Raw genomic sequence first — 20,826 nt, 5'->3', positions numbered from 1 at the left:
TGGAAATACTGACTTCGTAATTGTTATATTCTCACATAACACTGAATGGTATTGCATGATATCATCTTTTCTCTTACATTATATAAATTTTTATATCTAAATACTTTGACTTTATGTATAACGTGAGATGGATATATTTATATTTATGTGCGCAATACTTAACTATGCATATATGTAGAAGCCGGCGCGTAATATAAATAATGTATTTTATTGAAGAAAGAAATTTATTTTATGGATAACACTGTACTAACTATTAACTATTAAAATCCGAAACGTATCTTTTCGATTTTAGCTATAATTAGTAAGTCGATTTTGTTATCATAAAATAAGTCTTACTTAAAAAACACAAGATTTGGACACGACAAATCAGTAGAAATTTTCATCTAAAAGATTTCGGTTACAAACTATAAACTGTAAGAAAAACAAAGATATACATACAATGGTCTATTATAAAAAGAAAACTTATTCACAGCCAGCAATCGACACTACGTAGTAGCGTATGTAATTAAAACTATAATGTGGCTCACAATAAAGCGTAGTTTCCATGTTAACCAAAAACTCACGTCGAATTTCAACTTTTTTGTTAATGGCATCGAGAACAAATGATTCCTAAAACAGATTACAAAATATATTTATAATACAATCCTGTATACTTGTGTATAAATTTTATAAGAATTACGGGATATACTTTTACTAGAAATAATATTTATCTAACAAATATAAACAATAAGTTTTATTTGAAGAAAGAGAAAAAGTAACCCCCGATTTCAAACAAAATAGTAAAATAATACTTTTAATAATCTATACATACATTTACCATGTGATGCATATGCAGCAATTTCTTTAAGAATATTTTGTTACCAATCTGAAAAAAACATGTAGTATTGTCACTTAGTGTGATTTCCTTACATCGTGTAGCACTATTCAATAATATGACCTCCGGAGAAAATAAAACATCATGTGATCATATACAATTATATGTAAATCGGATGTAATTATGTATGATCGTATAAACATTTAGATAAGTCGAATATGATTTTATATAAATTGAATATGTATTTATGCGATCGTGTAAAATCAGATTTCAAATTTAGCGCAATCTGATTTTATAGGATCATATATAAATACATAAAAGTATGTACGATAGTATATAATTTCTTATATTTATATATGACCTTATAAAATCAGATCGCGTCAAATTTCAGATTTGATTTTACACGATCACATAGAATCATATCCAACTTATATAAAATCATATTCGACTCATATATATAAGTGTACACGATCATACAAAATTGCATCCGACTCACATATACTCCTATATGACTTTCCATTGTTTCATGAGAAATTATTCTTTCCTTATATCAAAAGCAGGTATGAATCTAGACAACACTATACCTCTTTACATTTTTTAGTATATACATACATATATACAGGGTATCCGACAATTAGTGTAAAATCTCTCGTAGGCAGATAGAAGAAGTAAACCTGAGTCAAAAAGTCCTAAATTATCTTTTTTTATTACGAATAATAATGAAATACTTAGAGAATAAATCAAGCTACTCAGCGCCGACCTTTAACCGGACGCTCGCATATGAGCCGCGTGGAACGCTTACGCACACCAGGCGCGTGGTTGATTATTTACTAATTACTTTTTTATTACATGTAACCGAGAAAAATGTTTCTCGACTTTTTGGAACAAGTTTACTCCTTCTACCTGCCTACGAGAGATTTTACACTAATTGTTGGACACCCTATGTATATATGTAACCAATACAAACATACTGTTGTACATATATAACTACAAAAAATAAAGAAGATCATACAACATACCATTGACAGGCCGTCGTCTGAATATATGTTATTAATAATACAATTTATTATTGCTAATATGTTCACGTCTCTAAAAAACAAATAACAGATTTTCATACGTAAAATTACTTATACATTATACAATATAAAATGAGACACCACTGTTTGTCCCGAGAATAAAGGTATTATCAAAAATATACAGATTATGTAAAGAAGATATTCGTTTTGCTGCATAGAAATGCTTATACATACAAAATAATTTTTTTACCTTCCTATTCCATTTTCTAGTCCGATTCGTATAACATCAAGCGCTGACATATTTTTCGAATGCATAGCAAAAATATTAAAAAGTAAAGTAACAGTAACACTTTTCTTTTCATGTACAATTTCTTTGTAAAATTCACCATTGTCTGCATTTAAACTACTTGTACGTATTAGTAAAGAATTACGATGAAGAACCGAGAGAAAAGCCAACAGATTCTTATACTGTTTAAAGCAAGGTAAGAATTCGAAAAGTTGTTCTAGTTTCCCTTGTGTCTGGTATATCTTGACTATATCTTGCCACACAGCAGATGTTTCATAAGAAACAGTGTCTAACATTAGTCTTTGGCAATATATCCACTTCTGCCAACTTGGCAACAGTCTGCAAGAAAAAAATATATTATCCCAGATAGTCAAATGTGAAAACTCAATATAAAGCAAATCATTGCTTAGATTAAGGTGCTCGCCAATTGCCATTGTGTTTTTTTATTAAATGCAACAAAAATGTTTTTGTTAATTTAGTATCAATATGGTGAGTTTTATTGTCAATTAATTGTTGTAGACAATGTTTATGACAAGTGACTGAGCAATATGTGAGCAATATGGTAGCAATGAATTTTATTCGTAAGTAGAAAAATAATATAAGTTTATTGTTAATGAGGTGTTGGAAACTTGCTGTTATTATGTTTTGAAGACCGTTGCTGGCAAGAACGTAATGAAAACAAAATACACTCTTTTCTTACAGTGCTAAAAACTTCTCCGTGATAAGAAAACATTTACAAAATTATGTGACAAACTTTTGCACTAAACTTGTAATTTGCACTAATACAGATATATTTTAGGAAATAGATGTAAATCATTGATCGTTTATAAAATATTTGTAATTGTTTGCAACTATATTTTGCAAATATTATTTCGGCAAAAAAATAACGATATGGCGAATTATCTTAGCAGTATATTTGCAAAATTAATTTCAAAAAAAATTGTCCAATAAGTGAGAAAAAAATTTCAGTTATGTGATGTTTAAAATGTATAGTAATATAATTGCATATGAAGAAATCAACGTAATTTATGCATATACTTATGGAAATGCATATCGACTTTTTTGCAAATTTTGACAAATATTTACAAAATTTTATTACGACAAAACTGTTAAGTTATAGCGAATCATCTAAGTGCAATCATTGCAGAATCGTCGTTATTCGTGATCGTCATTATTCATTTTTGTACAACATTTTCACATTTTGCCTATAAGGGATGAGCAATATTTGTGGCAAGTTACCAACAATTTGCACTCAGTTGGCTATCTAGGACTTTACTTAAATAAATATAACTCTTCTTAAAGTCTAATCCATTAGTGTTATTCCATGTATATAAGTCCAGTAGCACGGTAAGATCTTTGTGACTTCAACGGACGTCAAGTTGCTATTGAGAAAATAGAATAACGTACTTGTTTTGTGTAGGATGTTTAAAATGCCAGTTTATTATTCCATTAACATGTTCTTTGCACTTTACACTACCAAGGATGCATGTCCATTTTAAAACTTCATGATAGAATTGATTATTGGCACTATTTTCCGAAGAATGTTTACATGATATGTCACCAAGAAACTTATTCAATATTTCCAGGAGTTTATTCTATAAAAGCAAAAGATGTCATCTTGTAACATAGTGTTAATTTCCAAGTGTCTTTAATATATAATTATTTAACAATATCTTTGTGTTACTTAGTGTTCCATATCTAAACTATTATAAATTCTACTAGTTTTGTGACATCTTAATATATAGCGATTTTTTTTATTCTTTTTTAAGGTATATGTATGTTTATAAAAATTACAAAGTTATTTTTTTTATTGAATATTTACATGTATTGGTGATAGTTTTTATAAAACTTACCATTTTAAACAAAAAATATCGAAAATGATGTGTGAAGAGTAGCTCCAAAAATTTATAAAACAAATGAAGGTTTGAGATGGTGGCAGTTTGAAGCAAAACACAAGTGGAGTAGTGTAAAAAAATTCTTGTATTAATGTAAAACGTTTTCGACCACTGGTTTAGGTCATTTTCAATACAAAAAAGTCGTAGTTTGTCACCTGCGAGTTGAGGCCATCACGATTCTTTTGGCTCTGAACATCTATTTCACTTTCAGATGACATTTTTTTGTATTAAAAATGACCTAAACCAGTGGTCGAAAACGTTTTACATTAATACAAGAATTTTTTTACACTACTCCACCTGTGTTTTGCTTCAAACTGCCACCATCTCAAACCTTCATTTGTTTTAAAAAATATCGAATGTTTGTTGTTCGAGATAGCACTCGTATACTATAGTCTTTATAATGCCAAAACAACAAATATTACACTATCGTAAACGATACATTTGTACAACACAATATATCATCGGTTTTTTATGTGCAGTTCATTTATAAACAAAAAATAGATAGGCCACAAAAAAATTACATTGCGAAGAAAACTGTATTTAAATTTTTCAAAGTTTTAAAACTTTGCAAATCGTATGTACTTAGCAATTATATAGCACTTCTATAGAGTATCTTTTTAACTATAATGACGTGGCTGTCTATGACTGTGGATTTGTATGTTTGTAACATTCTATTTATGTTCTTATGTATATTTGTTATGTTATCGGCTAAGATTACACAAGTGTGTACACCTGTTTTCTAGTATATGTATATGTATATGTACATGTACAAAGGCTTCAAAGGAACCCTTTATCTTTGAAAATATATATTTTTGATTAAATTTTAAGACATCATTTTATTTGACAAAACTTTGTCTGAAGCTTCCTTTTTGAGTTATGAATAAAAATAGGTGACGTACCACGAGTCGGATACGAGAAGAGAGTAAGGATATTTTATAAATATATATTATATAAATATATTATAAATAATGTGCAGAAGCGGCGCAACTCAACGTGAGTGACAGTAATTTATGTACCACACGGATTAATTAATACAAATTACGAATGAAGAAATAAATAACTGAGAGAAAAAAAGAGAAAAAGAAAGAGACACAGAGAAAACTACAAAAACAGTGTGTATCGCTTAGCTGATCGCGTCAGGCAGCATAACCTGATAGGAAACCATTTACAAACTTATGTGACAAAATCTTGCACTAAAATTATAATTTGCAATTATACAGACATATTTTAGGAAATAAATGTAAATACATTGATCTTTTCTGAATTATTTGTAGTTGTTTGCAAAATTACTTTCCACATACTATTTTGGCAAAAGAATAATGATATGGCGAATCATCTTAGTGCAATCATTGCAAAATTGTCGCCATTCATGATGTTATTTTTGTGCAATATTTTTACAAATGTGTCTATTAGGGTACGTAATTGCTCGCGTCTGATGCTGAGTTGTGTCCTGCATACTTCTTGTATCCGACTCATGGTAGATCAAATATTTTTATTAATAACTCAAAATGTAAGCTTCAGATATAGTTTTTTCAAATAAAAAAGTGTCTTAGAATTTAGGTGTCTAGAATATGTATTTTCAAGAATAACGAAGTGATCTGACTCACTTTGTATATATGTGTATATAGTATATACAAGGTATTTGGTAGTTGCCGTCTTACCACTCGTAGGTAGGTGACGAGAAGTCTGCGAAGAAGGTATCGCTTACGTGCAAAGAAGAAAAATAATCATTATCACTTTAAGATATGTATTTAACACTTATATATATATGTCATACATTTTACTGTCAGATTCAATTCACTTAAATGCATTATAAGAAATTTATCATGTAGTGTAGTTTTGTCACCTTATTGCATATTGTGTCGGTATAACCTTAAACTCTCTTTAATTTTATATTTTTTAATATGAGACATTTAGCCGCTTTTACTGAGGCACTTTATATTAGGAACTGCTAAGTCCTTTATTCTATCAAGTTTTTTAGTTGATGTATCAGTACGTTTTTAGTAATCATATTTTTAAATGAAAGCAAAGAAGAAGCAATCGTGGTCTCACAGTCAATCAAAGGCTGTTACGGCAGTAACAAGCAGAAAAAGAAAATATTTATATTATTATTCTTTGCTTCTATCTAAAAATATGATTACTAAAAACGTACTGATACATCAACTAAAAAACTTGACAAAAGAAAGGACTGAACGATTCCTAATAAAGTGCCTCATTAAAAGCGGCTACATGTCTCATATTAAAAAATATAAAATTAAAGAAAGTTTTAGTTTATACCGACACAATATGCAATACATTGACAAAACTACACTACATGATAAATCTCTTATAATGCATTTGAGTGAATTGAACCTGACAGTAACTTTTATGACATATATATATAAGTGTTAAATACATATCTTAAAGTGATAAAGATTATTTTTCTCCTCTATATGTATATATATGTACAGAGTGTCCTAGAATTACCGTACACTCTTTCGTAGGCAGATAGAAGAATTAAAACTGGATCGAAAAGTCCTGAACCATTTTTTTCTATTTCTTAAAATAAAGGAGTAATTATTGAGTAAATTAGGCCTCTCTCTATCAATGCCAATCTTTAGCCAGGCGCACGTCAGTCAACCACGCGTCTGGTGTGTGTAAGCGCTCCGCGCGGCTCATTAATGTGCGTTCGGCTAAAAGTTGGCACTGATTGGCTTGATTTATTCAATAATTACTCCTTTATTATATGTAAGAGAAAAAAATAATTCAGGACTTTTCACCTCAGTTTTACTCCTTCTACTTGCCTACAAGAGATTGTACGGCAATTCTGAGACACTCTTTATGTATAGTATATGTATATACAGGGAGTCCCAGAATTGGTTTAACATCTCTCGTAGGCAGGTAGAAGGAATAAAACTGAGGTGAAAAGTCCTATACCATTTTGCTAGATTTGCAATAGTTACTGAGATTTTAATTAACAAAGATTCGCGAATAAGCATGAATCGGGCTGTCTTACACGCGCAAGACTGCCCGCCGCGCTTCGCGCGCTAACGGTGTTACCCATAGCGACATATGGGAGGAGCTAATATAACAGCATATACTATTACATATACATATTAAAATGTAATTGTGTGAAGCGCGCCGGGCTGTCCTACGCGCGTAAGACAGCCCGATGATCGCTTATTCGCGGATCTTTGTTAATTAAAATCTCGGTAACTATTGCGAATCTAGCAAAATGGTATAGGACTTTTATATATATATATATATATATATATATATTAAAATTTATTTTTCTAACTTTTTTTATTTTCTAGTTCACGATGAGCTTGCAATCATCTACTTTCGTAATGTACTAAATGTATTATTATTTACCTTGATATTTCTTGAAAGAACACTTTCTGGGAACGGAACAATCTTCGACATGTTTTCAAGTGCAATAAGTACAGGATACCACGCTGTATAGGAATTGTTTACATGAAATATACTGCTTGCAAGTTCAAGATATACGTCCAGATCAATTTTATCTGGACCATAATTTTCGTTATATATTGTATTTTGCACCAAAAAATAAAAAGCATCGTCGAGAAGTTGTGCTAAAGTGACGTCAGACAATTCTGCGATCTTAGACCCTCCGGTTTTAAGAAAAAGAGAAATGTCCTTCCAAGACTGACGATCATAGTTTACGCGATATCCTACGACAAAAAAAGTATTTAAAGAGTCAAAATAAGAAAAAGCGAAAAACAACCAATATAATAGTAGCATTAACTGTAACATAGTGAAAAAATAGTGAAAAAATAGTGAAAAGATTTACTCTATACAAGGTGTCCCAGAATTGGTTAACCATTTCTCGTAGACAGAACGAAGGACTAAACCTGAGTCAAAAAATCTTATACCATTTTGCTAAATTCGCAATAATTACTGAGATCGTAATTACCAAAGATGCGCAAATTAGCATGCAAATAAGCAATTACCAAATATGCAAATAAGCATCGGGCTATCTTATGCAAGTAAGACAGCCCAGTGAGTTTCGCGCGCTTACGATATTGTTCGTAGCAACATATGGAAGAAGCTAATATTTCAGCATATACTATGACATACAATGTAATCGTGTTTAACGCGCCGGGCTGTCTTACGTGTGTACGACAGAAATGATACACCAATTCTGGAACACACTGTATATATACATATATATAGTATATATAATAAATAAAAAACTCATAATCACATTACCTAAGTGGTCCACGACAATGGTAGTCTGATTTTCATGAANTAGCGATAAAAACAGTTTACTGTCTGGTTTTAAGATTAGATAATGGNTGGCAAGAACTTGTGTGTGTAATAATTTTTTAAGGGTCACAGGTATCCACCANTTTTGTTTGCACAGCATTTTGACAGTGGAATTAACGTCAAAACAGTCTATAATCATTGCTGACTGTATATTATCGTGTCGGTCTACTTGTACCACAGGATAGCCACTTTGTGCTGTCCATGAAGTTATCATATTTTTGATATCTGACGATTTTATGTATGAAACATTTTTATATAAAGAATACGTCTCAAAATTTCTATTCCATAACTTATCAAGAAGTGACAAGTTGATGTACGTGTTGTTTGATGTATTATTCCTGATAACAAGTATAATATAATTATAATACAAAATATAGGAGTAGTGCTTGCTGTAAAGTATACAAATAATATTTAATGTTTGTTATAAGGTATGATGGCTTTAGTAATATATAATGTGAAAAATTATTAATTAAAAATTGTCGAAATTCTTTGTACTCCAATGATTTATATATACTCACGTGTTATAATATAAGTGTACGGCTTCTTGAAATACAGAAGTATATAGAAAATCTTGTTGAAAGACGGTATTCAGCATATATAAAGTACTGAATGCTAGAACATAATTCATAATGTTGAAGTTTTGAAAGTTTATGTAAAAAAAAATTATAATAAATAATACGTTTACACAAATTGAAACTTATTTACATCTAACACACATAAAAATTTAAATTTTATATTGTTATTTATATATATTTCATAACGTTAGGTTTTACATTTTTCATCTGTTCGTATAATTTTCAGTAAACACAAAATAACAGTAAGGTATTAATTGTTATAATTTCCCACTTAACAATGTAATTGTGATGATACACGCTTTGTACGTAGCAGTTATATTAGTGAGTGTAAAATTATACCATTAATTACGTTACGTTTTACTTTGTGTTTACTCTCTGGTATTACACTAACACTTTAATAATACTTCTATTCTTTGACCTACATATTCACACAATATCATCAAGCTTTCTAGAAGAGTTTGTTTTATCTGGTTTGTACTACAAGTACAAATACAAATTACAATATTTATAAATAATTATTGTTTGTTTACATATAAAAGTACCACAAATATTATATCACGTATTATATTTGTTGATTTGAAAATTGTTAATCGATTTGGATTTTATCATATTTCAAACTACATGAGATATAAAAGCTTCCAATATAAGTAAGGCACAAGGTTTTAAGTACAATTAACACAGTTTTATTTTGTATTAACAATTATAATGTCTGTCGCAATAAAGCGACACATGTTTCAGACGTCGTAAAAAGCAAACTACGACCAAACTCCAAAAGTGTTCATTTGCACTAAACATAGTAAAGATAATGAATAGCTGCAACTTTTTACAGTATTTTTAGGTTTTGCATTATTTTTAAAAGATATAGAGTAAGATCTGATACTTCTTGGCCTATCATGTTGTAAACGTTGAGTTAAAAAAATAAGAGTACTCAATAAATTTCTGGTTCTTTACCTTTTTCTCGCCACAGTTTAGTAAGAGTTGAATTGCGTGATATGAGTGAATTTTCTCGAAATGGAGATTCATTTGTAATTGCTTCTATATAATCAAGAAATATCCGTCGTGTTTGGACCACAATCGACTTTAGTAAAGATGTATTGTAATACTATCAAGAAAACAAAGTAAGGTAAAATATATTTTGATGATGATTACATACTTAATCATCTCAGATACTATGTAAGTAATGCATTAGTGTAATAAATTTCCTGTGTTTTCACAAATCTTTTTAATCAAGAATATCACCAAGAGCTATATTAGTAAATTGATGATATTCTTGATTAAAAAGTTAAGTGAAAACACAAGAAATCTAGTAGCAAAATGAGGAAAAAAGTATGTAAATTATTTTCCACACACAAACATTATATATACATATGTTATCATATTTTAATACTAATATGTCATACTGCGTATCATTTCAAAAAAACTAAAAAATGAATACATTAATATCAATGTAAACGGTCCACATTATTTATAAAAAGAACACTGGTTTTTAACTATCCTATTTATGTAAAAATGTTTAAATAAAAACTGCATAAGAATAATCTAACCTGATCGCTAATATAAACTCCGTATACTGTTGAAAATCCTTCAATAAACCAAAGATCAGACTGTCTAAACGGAACTAACCAATCACTAAACATTTCTTGTATCACACTACGTGCTACCGAACATGTTGCTTTTCTTTCTTTTATAATAGAATCTACTTCTCTGTCGTATATAATGTTAACTTTACTAAAAATAAAAATAATTGTTACTGCAAGTACATTTTTCTCAGCGTGTACAGAGTTATAGTTTAGAAACTCGTTTTTGTATTGAGTTATGCTTCTTACCTTAAAAAAACAAACCTAGGAAGAACTACATTGTCGTAATGAGTTAAGCTTATTGGAAGTAGTACGTAATAAACATATGAATGTGGTATGATATTGTACCACATGCTTTTGGGAAGTCTGACGATATCAAGTATAAGAGTTCGTGCATAGAATGTGCTATCTTTTAGGTTTAAGCTGCTTGTAATAATAATTTTATTAAGGTAATTACCTTCTATTAAGATAGTAGTCTTATTCTTCGGTAAAACAACTAATGCAACCGAATGCGTAGATATTAAAGATGTTGTAGAAAATACGCTATACCGCGTATTTGTTTTAAAAGTTTCAGGTATATTTACTAGAGCTGTATTAGTATGTTTAATATGAATGATAAATCTAGCTTTGGTAGCTGGATTTTGCCAATATGGAAATATCCATTCAGTAGGAATACGCGATAAAAACAGAAATCTAATAAAAACAAAATCAGTTATACCAACATCACAATAGTACGGTAAGAAAAAATAATAACTTATTATTAAAAGTATAAAAATCATTTTTACAAAAACAAACAGAACACATGTAGTACTAAAAGAATACAATTCTATTTAGTAAATATAACAACGCTGTTTACAAAACTATATAGTATTATTAAATGTATTTAGTAACTGTCTTTGTATTATATTAATATATAAACTATAGAATTGATTTAAGAATTGTATTAGATAAAGTAAAACTTAGTAATATCATATATAGTAAAACATTTTTGGTTGCACTATTTAAAATTAAAAATATCTGCTGACTAATATTTTGATAATGTAGAAATAGATGTAGTTTAAATATGAAATTGTATAATGTTTGCCGCATTATAAATATGTTAGCACGCAATAGATTTTTATGCACTTACTCGTTTGTTACACTTTGGTTCATGTATGTAAAAACCATGGCAATTTCTTTTAAGGTACAGTTATACATTGAATTTATCACGTATTTTCCAGGTAGTATCGGTACTTTTTCCTTTCGTCCCGCACGACATACAGGGCCTCTGCACTGTTGTTTGGGGAAATTAATATCTACATTTTTGAATCGACTTTTGGTAGTATTTGACTGTGATATAATCACTTCCGAATGTGGTATAGACATATAGAGCTTTGCAGTTTTAATATTTAAATCTTGTATATTACAATAACGTCCAATTTGTAATTTGATGTATTGCTGGTCGCATGACACGTTTAGTACAACAGTGGAATTGACAAAAAGTGTAGTGTCTTGTATGTCTAAGAACATAGTATAATTTATCGGGTGTACACACTGCGATGTCTGAGACAAATTCTCATCAATAGAAGAAGCTATTCCAATAACAGATATTGAGCATAGTGTTCCGAAGATTATAAGCATTTGCGTAATGCGTGCCTACAAAATTATTTTGTTTGTTAAATGAGAAATACACACACACATTAAAACAAAAGTAATACACAAAATATTATAAAACAACAAACGTTTGCAATATCAAATGCACAAACAGCAATTACAGATGTGTGACCATTATGAGTATGTTTATCAGAAAAGATGTTATTTAGTTCTATCACGCACACACATCACAACACGTATCACGGATGTAGTTTTACAAATCCGCCATACAAAGAGACGAATAAGAAAACAAAGTACAGTTTTACTGTATACTCCATGTGTTCGACAATATTTGACATTTTTGCAACAAAACTAAATTCGAGAAACCTGTTTAAGGTAGTTCTATCACGAGACAAAAGTTCTGACATAAATTCTAATATTTTATATACTATTGTCTAAACCAATCTTCATTTTTTTAAAACAAAATAACAGGTGATTAACGACCACTTTACTGAAACATATTAAGTTGAATAAAGATATAAAACATTGACATATGTAGTATACGTAAATTCTTTGTGTGTTCGTATTGTGTGTGTGAGGTGATCTAATATAATAGAACTGAATAGATCGAAAGTAGATCAAATACTAAATAAAAGTGTAAATTTCCATAAATCTATTTATATTTATTTAAATTTACTTTATATTTATTTAGATCTACTTTATATCTATTTAGATTTAATTTGGATCTAATTAGATCTATTTTTCCATTTTTTTTATTTCGTTAAATTTAAGTTAGGTCTAATCCATTTCTTCTCAAGTAGACTTGAGATCTTTTCCAAAAATTACCAAATATATTTTCAAACTGTCTACTAAGTAGACATTGAAAACAATACCAACGTTAACGACCATTTTGATTTAATAAATTGATCTAAACTGATAAATGTCAAAATTTTAACCTGTACGTAGTATAGCCGCCATATGTGGCAACGCCGCAATTATACTCAATGTGATGTAAAATAGTTTAACTTCTTTCATTAATAATTATATTTTTAGTTATGCATAGTACGCGATTTTTCTTGTAACTTTTAATAAACCGCTTTAAGCACTCACGAAAGCTGGCCCTACGTGATAGAACTACCTTAATTAGTTTTAAGCGCGTTTTGCATTGCATAATAAACTTATGGTTCGATATTGACTGTCAGATATTTGCATACGATTAGAAACGTTATATTTTATAACACTTGTAAATATTCAACAAATATAAGAAAACAAAGGAGTAAGAACTTACCATCTTCTATACAGTGATATCCAATGCATTAAGATGTAAATCTTGCAAGATATATGACTGCGAACTTCTAGTACAACGAGATCAAAAACGTAACGCTTGCGCGATTTTACCTCTTCGAGATATTCTCGAGAACTAAGAAACGATCGTTTCAGTGGAACAATATCTACGTGCCAGAAAGTAAACATCTGTGTTTCGGAAAACGACCTTATTTTCGTTCTCTTCTATGTACGTGTATGATGATAGAAAAAGTGGTTTTATATATGTCGTTTTCATGGTTAAATATGAGAATATAATTTTACATACAGACTGTTTTATTTAATAATGAGATAGTTTTCGTCGAAATCTGTACTTGAATTATCGTTCTTAATTTAGAAAATTTAATTTGAAATATTGTAAATAGGCAGATATTTCACTGATAAAAATGCACAGAATTTGTTTGCTGAATAAATATTCGGAACTGCATTCGAAATCGCTATCCAGATTTTATTTTTTCCGTTTTACGCAAAAGTTCGCAGTGACTTGCGTGATGTCACGTTCATCGCGAGCGTTGTATTTTTTGGTAGCCTTTCTCTGAATAGTTGTTGTACGACTTTGTCGATTAGTTTGACGAAAGTAGAGACACGACATAATCATTTAATCGAGATGCAAGAAAAGTGCTGACAGCGAGAATTGGTAAAAACTTTTTATTAGTAAAAAGTCTTTTTAGTAAAATTTGGTTAGTAAAACTTCCAAACTGATTGATGCAAGATGATTATTTGTCATTTATTGTAACTGTAAATATACAATTCTAGTTTGTGCAAGTTTGTTATTTTGATGAGAACTTTGAAATTACTTGTAATGCATAGTCATACTTGTAACTCATACGACAATTGTCACGTTATCGTAGTACATTTCAATATCTTGTACAGAAATTTATTACTTATAATTATTAAACCAAAGTGAGTAATAAATTACTAGTAGCCTATGATCCAGTAATAATTTGGCAAATTACTGAAAATTATTAGATAATTACTAAAAACTTATTTCTGATGAATTACTGAATAAATTACTATTAGTGAGTGCTTAAACATTTGTTTGGGATTTATTCGGAAAGTAAGTAAATTTTTCCAAAATATATTGGATTCTCTTTGGAAATTTTATATCAATTTCAAGTGGCAATGTTGTGCGATTTAAAGTCAAGACATAGATTCTATCTAGAATTCAAGTGGAATTTTTTACTAAAAGAACTCAAATACCACTAGTACATAGTTTTTTTTTTTTTTGGAAGAGAAATTAATTCGAGGTGTTACTCAAATTAAGTTTCGAAGGCAAATTATCTCGCCGATCGACTGATGAACTCTATGGAAAAGAACCAGACCTAAAAAACTCTTAAAGATGATTTCAACTTGACATTTTTATATTTGCAGCCCCCTTACTCAGTCCGCGAGACCACTTGTTCCTTAATAAATCGAAATTATTTTTATCTACTTATTCTCAAGCTATCTTACACATGTGATTTTATCTATTTAAATTATTATTTTCTTAAAACTATTGCAGTGCAATATATCTGCAACAATGGATAAAAATATTTCTGTTATTGTATTATTATAAATGTGCCAGTAAGTTTTGTCACAGCTAAATCATTGAGTCACTGATTCATCATAGAGCTTCAGAACATAATTTATTGAGCATCCATATTACTGATTCAGTGATTTATTATTGATTCTGAGTAATGAATCACATAATTCCTTTACTTAGCAAGTAATTCATTACATAATCTCTCAATGATTCTTTAGTAATTTATTCCGCGACTCATTTACTGGATCAGTAATTGAGTCGTGTAATTAATTACTGAAGAATCACTCAGAAATTTTCAAACACACATACAATTACTAAACTACTGAAAATTATTGACAGAGTAGTAAGTAAATTACTAAAACTCACTGCGCGATTTAATGATTAAATTATTTAGCGACAATAATTAATTACTGATGCTTTAATAATACATTTCTGTAAGCGATAAATACATAACAGTATACATACAGTTATACATAATACTTAAGCCAATAAATACATACATAACTTAAGTAATATATGTAATATACTTCAAATCTTATTTAATAATGTGTCTAAAATTATACTTTTCTTTACAGCAATGTAGAACAGACTACTGAATCTGTGAAAGCGCTCATAAAACGCTGGATTACTGAAGTATATTCGGCGTTTTATGCTTTGTTTAAACAAATTACCAAAAAAAGCAATACATAAAGTCCTACATAGATATATGTATTTTGTAAAGTGATAGCTTGACTGCATAATGCAGAAGCTTTTCCTTATCAAAAAAGACGCATTGGACGCCGTCGAGAGACACAAATCGCAAATAGAACCCGCAAATTCTCTGGGGCTATCTTCATAAAGAAATAAAAATCGTGTAGCTGCTTTGAATAAGCAGAATATTACTTGCGAACAAGTCAGTTAAGTGTCATCAGCTGTTGACAAAATTGTATATTGACTTACTTTTACGAGCGATACGAAGTCACGTGAGCTGTCGGCTGCCAGTCGCATTGAAGTCGGCAAAGACTGGCAATACGGTGATTTCGAACAAATTCCGATTCGCCATAGCACGTCAAAACTTTCATACATAAGACACTATAGCGTCAATATATTGAAATTTCACGAGTTTATAGCACATCTGTCGTTTTTAGAGACTTATCGTCTTTTATAGAAAATCTGTATTGGCTTGTCACTTGTCGAAATTTCTTATCCTTTGCTACTGAAATTATTGAGTAATCGCGATTAAGAAATCTGTACATATTGACGATCTCTACGTACTTTGAATCAATTTGTTATCGTATAACTTGCATTACTTTCTCTTAACGTATGAGAACTTTTAACGCGAGAACTTTTATCAATTTGTATTACACATTGTGATATCGTTGTATTTGTTAGAAACAGGCAAAGTTTATTTTTTTGTTACTTTTTTGGGGTTTTCCTTTTCTTTTATCTGTGCTTTCTTTTTTTGTACATAATTGTTTGAATTAAGGTCTTGTCAATTAAATTGTATTTGTTACTAAGAAAGTTGTTAGCTACTTCATTTCGTTTACAACTGTCTTATCATCAAACTCTTGAAGAAAACACCACTATTCCGTTCTTCTTCGGTAGAAGCACATTGACATATGTGTCACTATTGTGGTTTTATCAATCCGACATACGAGAATACGATTTATTAAAAAAACAAAGTACAGATTTAGTGTATACTACGCGCTTCGACAAACTTTGATATTATTTCAACAAAACTAAAACCGAGAAAACTGTTTAATTGCAAGTTGTGTATTACGACATCGAGAAAAACTTTTTCGTAAATCATATGACGATAGTATGTACTATTTATCATATTCTAAAACTACTAAACTCAAATTTGTATTAATTACTTTCTTGCTTCTATAAACATAGTTATATGTTGCAAAAACATTCTAGTTTGAAACGCTTTTCAAATAATAGATCCGTATTCCGATATACACTGTCGGATATTTCCGTACGGTTAAAGAAGTTATATATATATTTTATATTTCATAACATATATGTTCTATAACAAATCTACAACAACTACAATAATACAAAAAAGGAAAAACTTACCATCTTCTATACAGTGATATCCAATGCATTAAGATAAAAATCTTGCAAGAAAGACTATTGCAAACTATTAATACAAGATTAACCTTCAACGGACAGCGTGTTTTTCGGCACCTTAATTCGCCGGACATGAGTCGTTTTCGTCTTGGGCTTTTTACAATTATTAAATATTTTTAAAAAAATCTGAAACAATGTTTATATACTTTTTAAACTGTCTATTTTAAGACACCATCTATAAATTTAGTGAAAAAAAAAGTTTTAATTCATAATTTTTAGCAAATATGACAACAAGAAAATTACTTTCTTCACACACACAAAGTAATTTTGCTTCAGACGAAAACGACCCATATGTCCGTCCGTTGAGGGTTAATAACAAGATCGAAAACGTACCACGCCTGCACGATTTTTCTTCTTCGAGAAATTCTCGATACCTAGATAAGAGACGATCGTTTCTGTGAAACAATATGTACGTGCCAAGAAATAAATACCTTTATTTGTGGGAAAATAATCTTATTTGAATTCTCTTGTGAATACACATATGATGATAGAACTAGTGGTCTTAAATATGTCTGTTTTTACAGTTCAATATAAAAATATAATTTTACAAAATATTAAATACAAAATATTTTATTTAATAATTAAATTGTTTTCGTCGAAGTCTACATTTGAAATAATGTAATTAATTCACAAGCTTTAGTGTGAAATATTTTAAATGTGATATTTTTCCAATGATAACAATTCAAAGAATGTGTTTGCGGGAAAAATATGCGGAATTTGGAACTGTATTCGAAAATTCTATAATCTAAATTATATTTTTTTCTTGCTTCATATAGACTTACGCGGTGACTTGCATATGACGTCACGCTCGGTGCAAGCGTTGTATTTTTTTAATTATTTTTCTTTGAGAAATATATTTTACGAGTTTGTCATCGGAGTTAATAGACATTGTTGATGTTTTCTGATTCGGAACTTAGATTTAATATTTCAAATATCGAAACATAGATCTATTATTTCAAAAGCGCATTAGATAATCTGAAAATCAAATAATAGACAAAGAGCTTTATTACCTATAAAAAATATAAAGAACAGTATATACAGTACGTACGTAATACAAATGTGAGTAATGCGATTTATCAAAAATTTTTTATTAAGAGAGTCGGTAAAGTAAATATATAAAAATTATACCGCATGCAGATACGTGATGAACAATTTGCAAACAGCGAGCGCTTTTGAGAATAAGCAAAAGTAACGTAATTATATTATTATAATTAAAAGTTATTATAATAATTAAAATATATCGTCACATACCATTGGATAGTATTGCGTGATAGGTTTGTCTTACGTTTTATAATTTTATATACTTAGAGACAGTGAATTTTTGTGTAAGGTTAGATGTATATATTTAGATTTATATATTCATATTTATATATTTATTTCAAAACTTAAAAGAAATCCAAGCAAGCAGAGAACCGAAGATATCGGAAGATAGCGAAGATAGCGGAAGACATGAAGCAGACGAGACGGCGCTAGAATGGACAAAAAAAACCACTCTCTATCATGATACTTGTTCTCTGTATTAATAATAAAACAAGTTGGAAAAGAAACTCTGTTCTCTGCAATGATCAGAACCGACCGTCAAGCATCAAATATCGCCGATCGTTGACAATCTCTGCGCACGATTTTCTCGTCGCAAAGCTAACGTAGTAAGCTGATGTATCTCGAGACACTTATCGGCAGAACGAAAATTACATTACGCAAAGATTAGGCTTGTGTCCACCTTCCCTTCAAGCGTCACTTTCATACTCAGCTTTGCTTAGTATTCCGGAAGGACGATTGGAGACAAATCCACCGAAGCTGAGGAGCAGTTCATTCTTTACAGTAATCGTTGACGAGGTAAAAATTCTATGGTGCGAAGTTAAGTAACGTGTGCGAGTGCAACTAGGCAAAGTTCGAGTCGCCAGTTAAGAACTTAACTGGAGTGTAGGATGAGCTGAACGAGATGCAAGACGGCGAGAACCAATCACGCATTCAATAAAATAAGCTCACCTCAGGTAAATTTGCATTAAATGTTTTCTATTTTTTTTAATTTTTTTATTTTGTGTTATTTTTTTATATGATAACAAACAAAAGTTTACTTGATGCTACTTTTTGATATCACTTTTTTTGTATACCAAATTTTTTTTAAAGACAATACAATATGTGTTGTGCGTGTACTTAACGCCCTTTTTTATCTTTTTTTGGAAAGATAAGTTTTTCAAATGTAATAAACTAAATAAATTTTTCTTGATTATATGTTATATTTTCTATTGCATATTTTTTTCGAATTTTAAGGTTTCAAATTATAATTACTAAATTTATATATCTCTTAACATTATATGTACATATATTATAATGATTTGCAGTTTGTTTAGTTTTTATTTACCTGATGAATCATCCACATAATTCTGAGTAAAACCTTATTGGATGTTATCTTAAGTGTTATTTAAATCATAAATTTTGCAAAGCATCAACCAACACTCAAGCTTGCGAGCGTGTGTGAAGTTGACGTATCATTTCGTGGAAACTCACTTAAAATTGAGACTTCTGGCTTTATTTTCCATAGTTCTATAGTTCTTGATAGTTTAAACAAATAGTTCTGCTTGTTAAAGCGAAAAAATCGCTTCGGACAAAGTGAGACGTCAAGTTCACGATGCGTCTCACTTTGTCCGAGGTAAGTTTTATATTCAATTTTCACTCAAATTTGATAGTTTTATAGTTCTAAACAGAGTTCTGCATTTTTAAACTACTATCGACAGGTAAAGTCTGATTATAGCTTTTTTATATATATACTCACAAATACAAGTACGATGATGTACGCATTCGACAATACTGATCCTAATGCACTACTTCTTTTTTTCTGAACTTCTGTAACCATTTTCACAAAAATAAAAAATAACATAAATTAATCACAATAATTATTAACCCACTCGAACTTGCCCGCTACCGGCACAATTAAAACTTATAAGACGCTAAACGTTTTGTAACAAATCTGACACACTTGTTGCAGTTCTCGCATAGTTCTGTCTCTAGTGTATCAATTTGTTGAGAATTCTGTCAATTATTACTACAATTGTTAAACATGGTATTTATTTTACAACAATGTATTTGGTTTTTGTAAATATATTTTAGAAATGTAGATTGTTCTCTCTCTTTCTCTCTCTTTCTCTTTCGTTTTCTTTTTTTCTCTTTCTCTTTTTCTTTGTGTGTGCGTGTGTGTTTGTGTGACATTACTACACAGACTGGGTAGGAGAGTGGTGAAGAATGATTGGAAGTGAGAGAGAAAGAATGAGAGAAAGAGAGAGAGAGAGAGAGAGAATATGGTAAAGTAAATGTCGTGGAATAGATATGTGTAAATCTGACTAACTTTATTTTTTGCGTGTGTATATATCTTTATATAAAATTGAAACATATATTATTTAATATATAATAACATAGTATATATATATATCTTTATAATATTAATATATTATTGTAATTATATGAATGACACGTACAAGAGTAATATTTTTATATTAGATTGTTTTTATATTAATAATTTACTTATATTATGTTATTAAACAATACAAGTTTCAAAAACTTATATAAAAGGATAATACTTATATCAATATAATACTTGTATCAATATATTGTTTCTGTGCTATATACTATATTATATTGTGTGTGTATATATATGTTTGAAGACTCTAAATATTTTATATTATTATATTGTATGTGTGTGTATACATAATATAATATTGTATGTAGCACAGAAACAATGTATTGATATAAGTATTATATTGATATAAGTATTATCCTTTTATATAAGTGTTTGAAACCTGTATTGTTTAATAACATAATATAAGTAAAGTATTAATATAAAAACAATCTAATATAAAAATATTACTCT

The 20,826-nt window shown here is 29.5% G+C and overlaps 1 protein-coding gene across 2 annotated transcripts; it reads right to left on the bottom strand.

The window, feature by feature from the left end:
- Positions 1-315: 315 nt before the first annotated feature.
- On the bottom strand, positions 316-13,400 carry LOC109859861 (aminopeptidase N-like). 2 transcript variants are annotated; one of them, XM_020438519.1, is made up of 10 exons: positions 10,397-10,575; positions 9,804-9,954; positions 8,796-8,889; positions 8,221-8,615; positions 7,363-7,682; positions 3,524-3,711; positions 2,081-2,455; positions 1,834-1,903; positions 812-865; positions 316-609 (listed from the first exon to the last, which is right to left on the bottom strand). In XM_020438519.1, exons 1-10 carry the CDS (start codon positions 10,487-10,489, stop codon positions 463-465), a joined length of 1,887 nt encoding a protein of 628 aa, XP_020294108.1. In that variant the 5' UTR covers positions 10,490-10,575; the 3' UTR covers positions 316-462. The 2 variants fall into 2 exon arrangements, with proteins under 2 accessions (XP_020294108.1, XP_020294109.1); XM_020438520.1 differs by lacking the exons at positions 9,804-9,954; positions 10,397-10,575 and adding an exon at positions 13,290-13,400.
- Positions 13,401-20,826: the final 7,426 nt, after the last annotated feature.

This window comes from Pseudomyrmex gracilis, unplaced genomic scaffold, assembly GCF_002006095.1.
Source record: "Pseudomyrmex gracilis isolate BER0280 unplaced genomic scaffold, ASM200609v1 scaffold_296, whole genome shotgun sequence".
NCBI lineage: Eukaryota > Metazoa > Arthropoda > Insecta > Hymenoptera > Formicidae > Pseudomyrmex > Pseudomyrmex gracilis.
The sequence above is the reverse complement of the archived record's forward strand: the minus strand, read 5'-3'. Positions and strand labels throughout refer to the sequence as shown.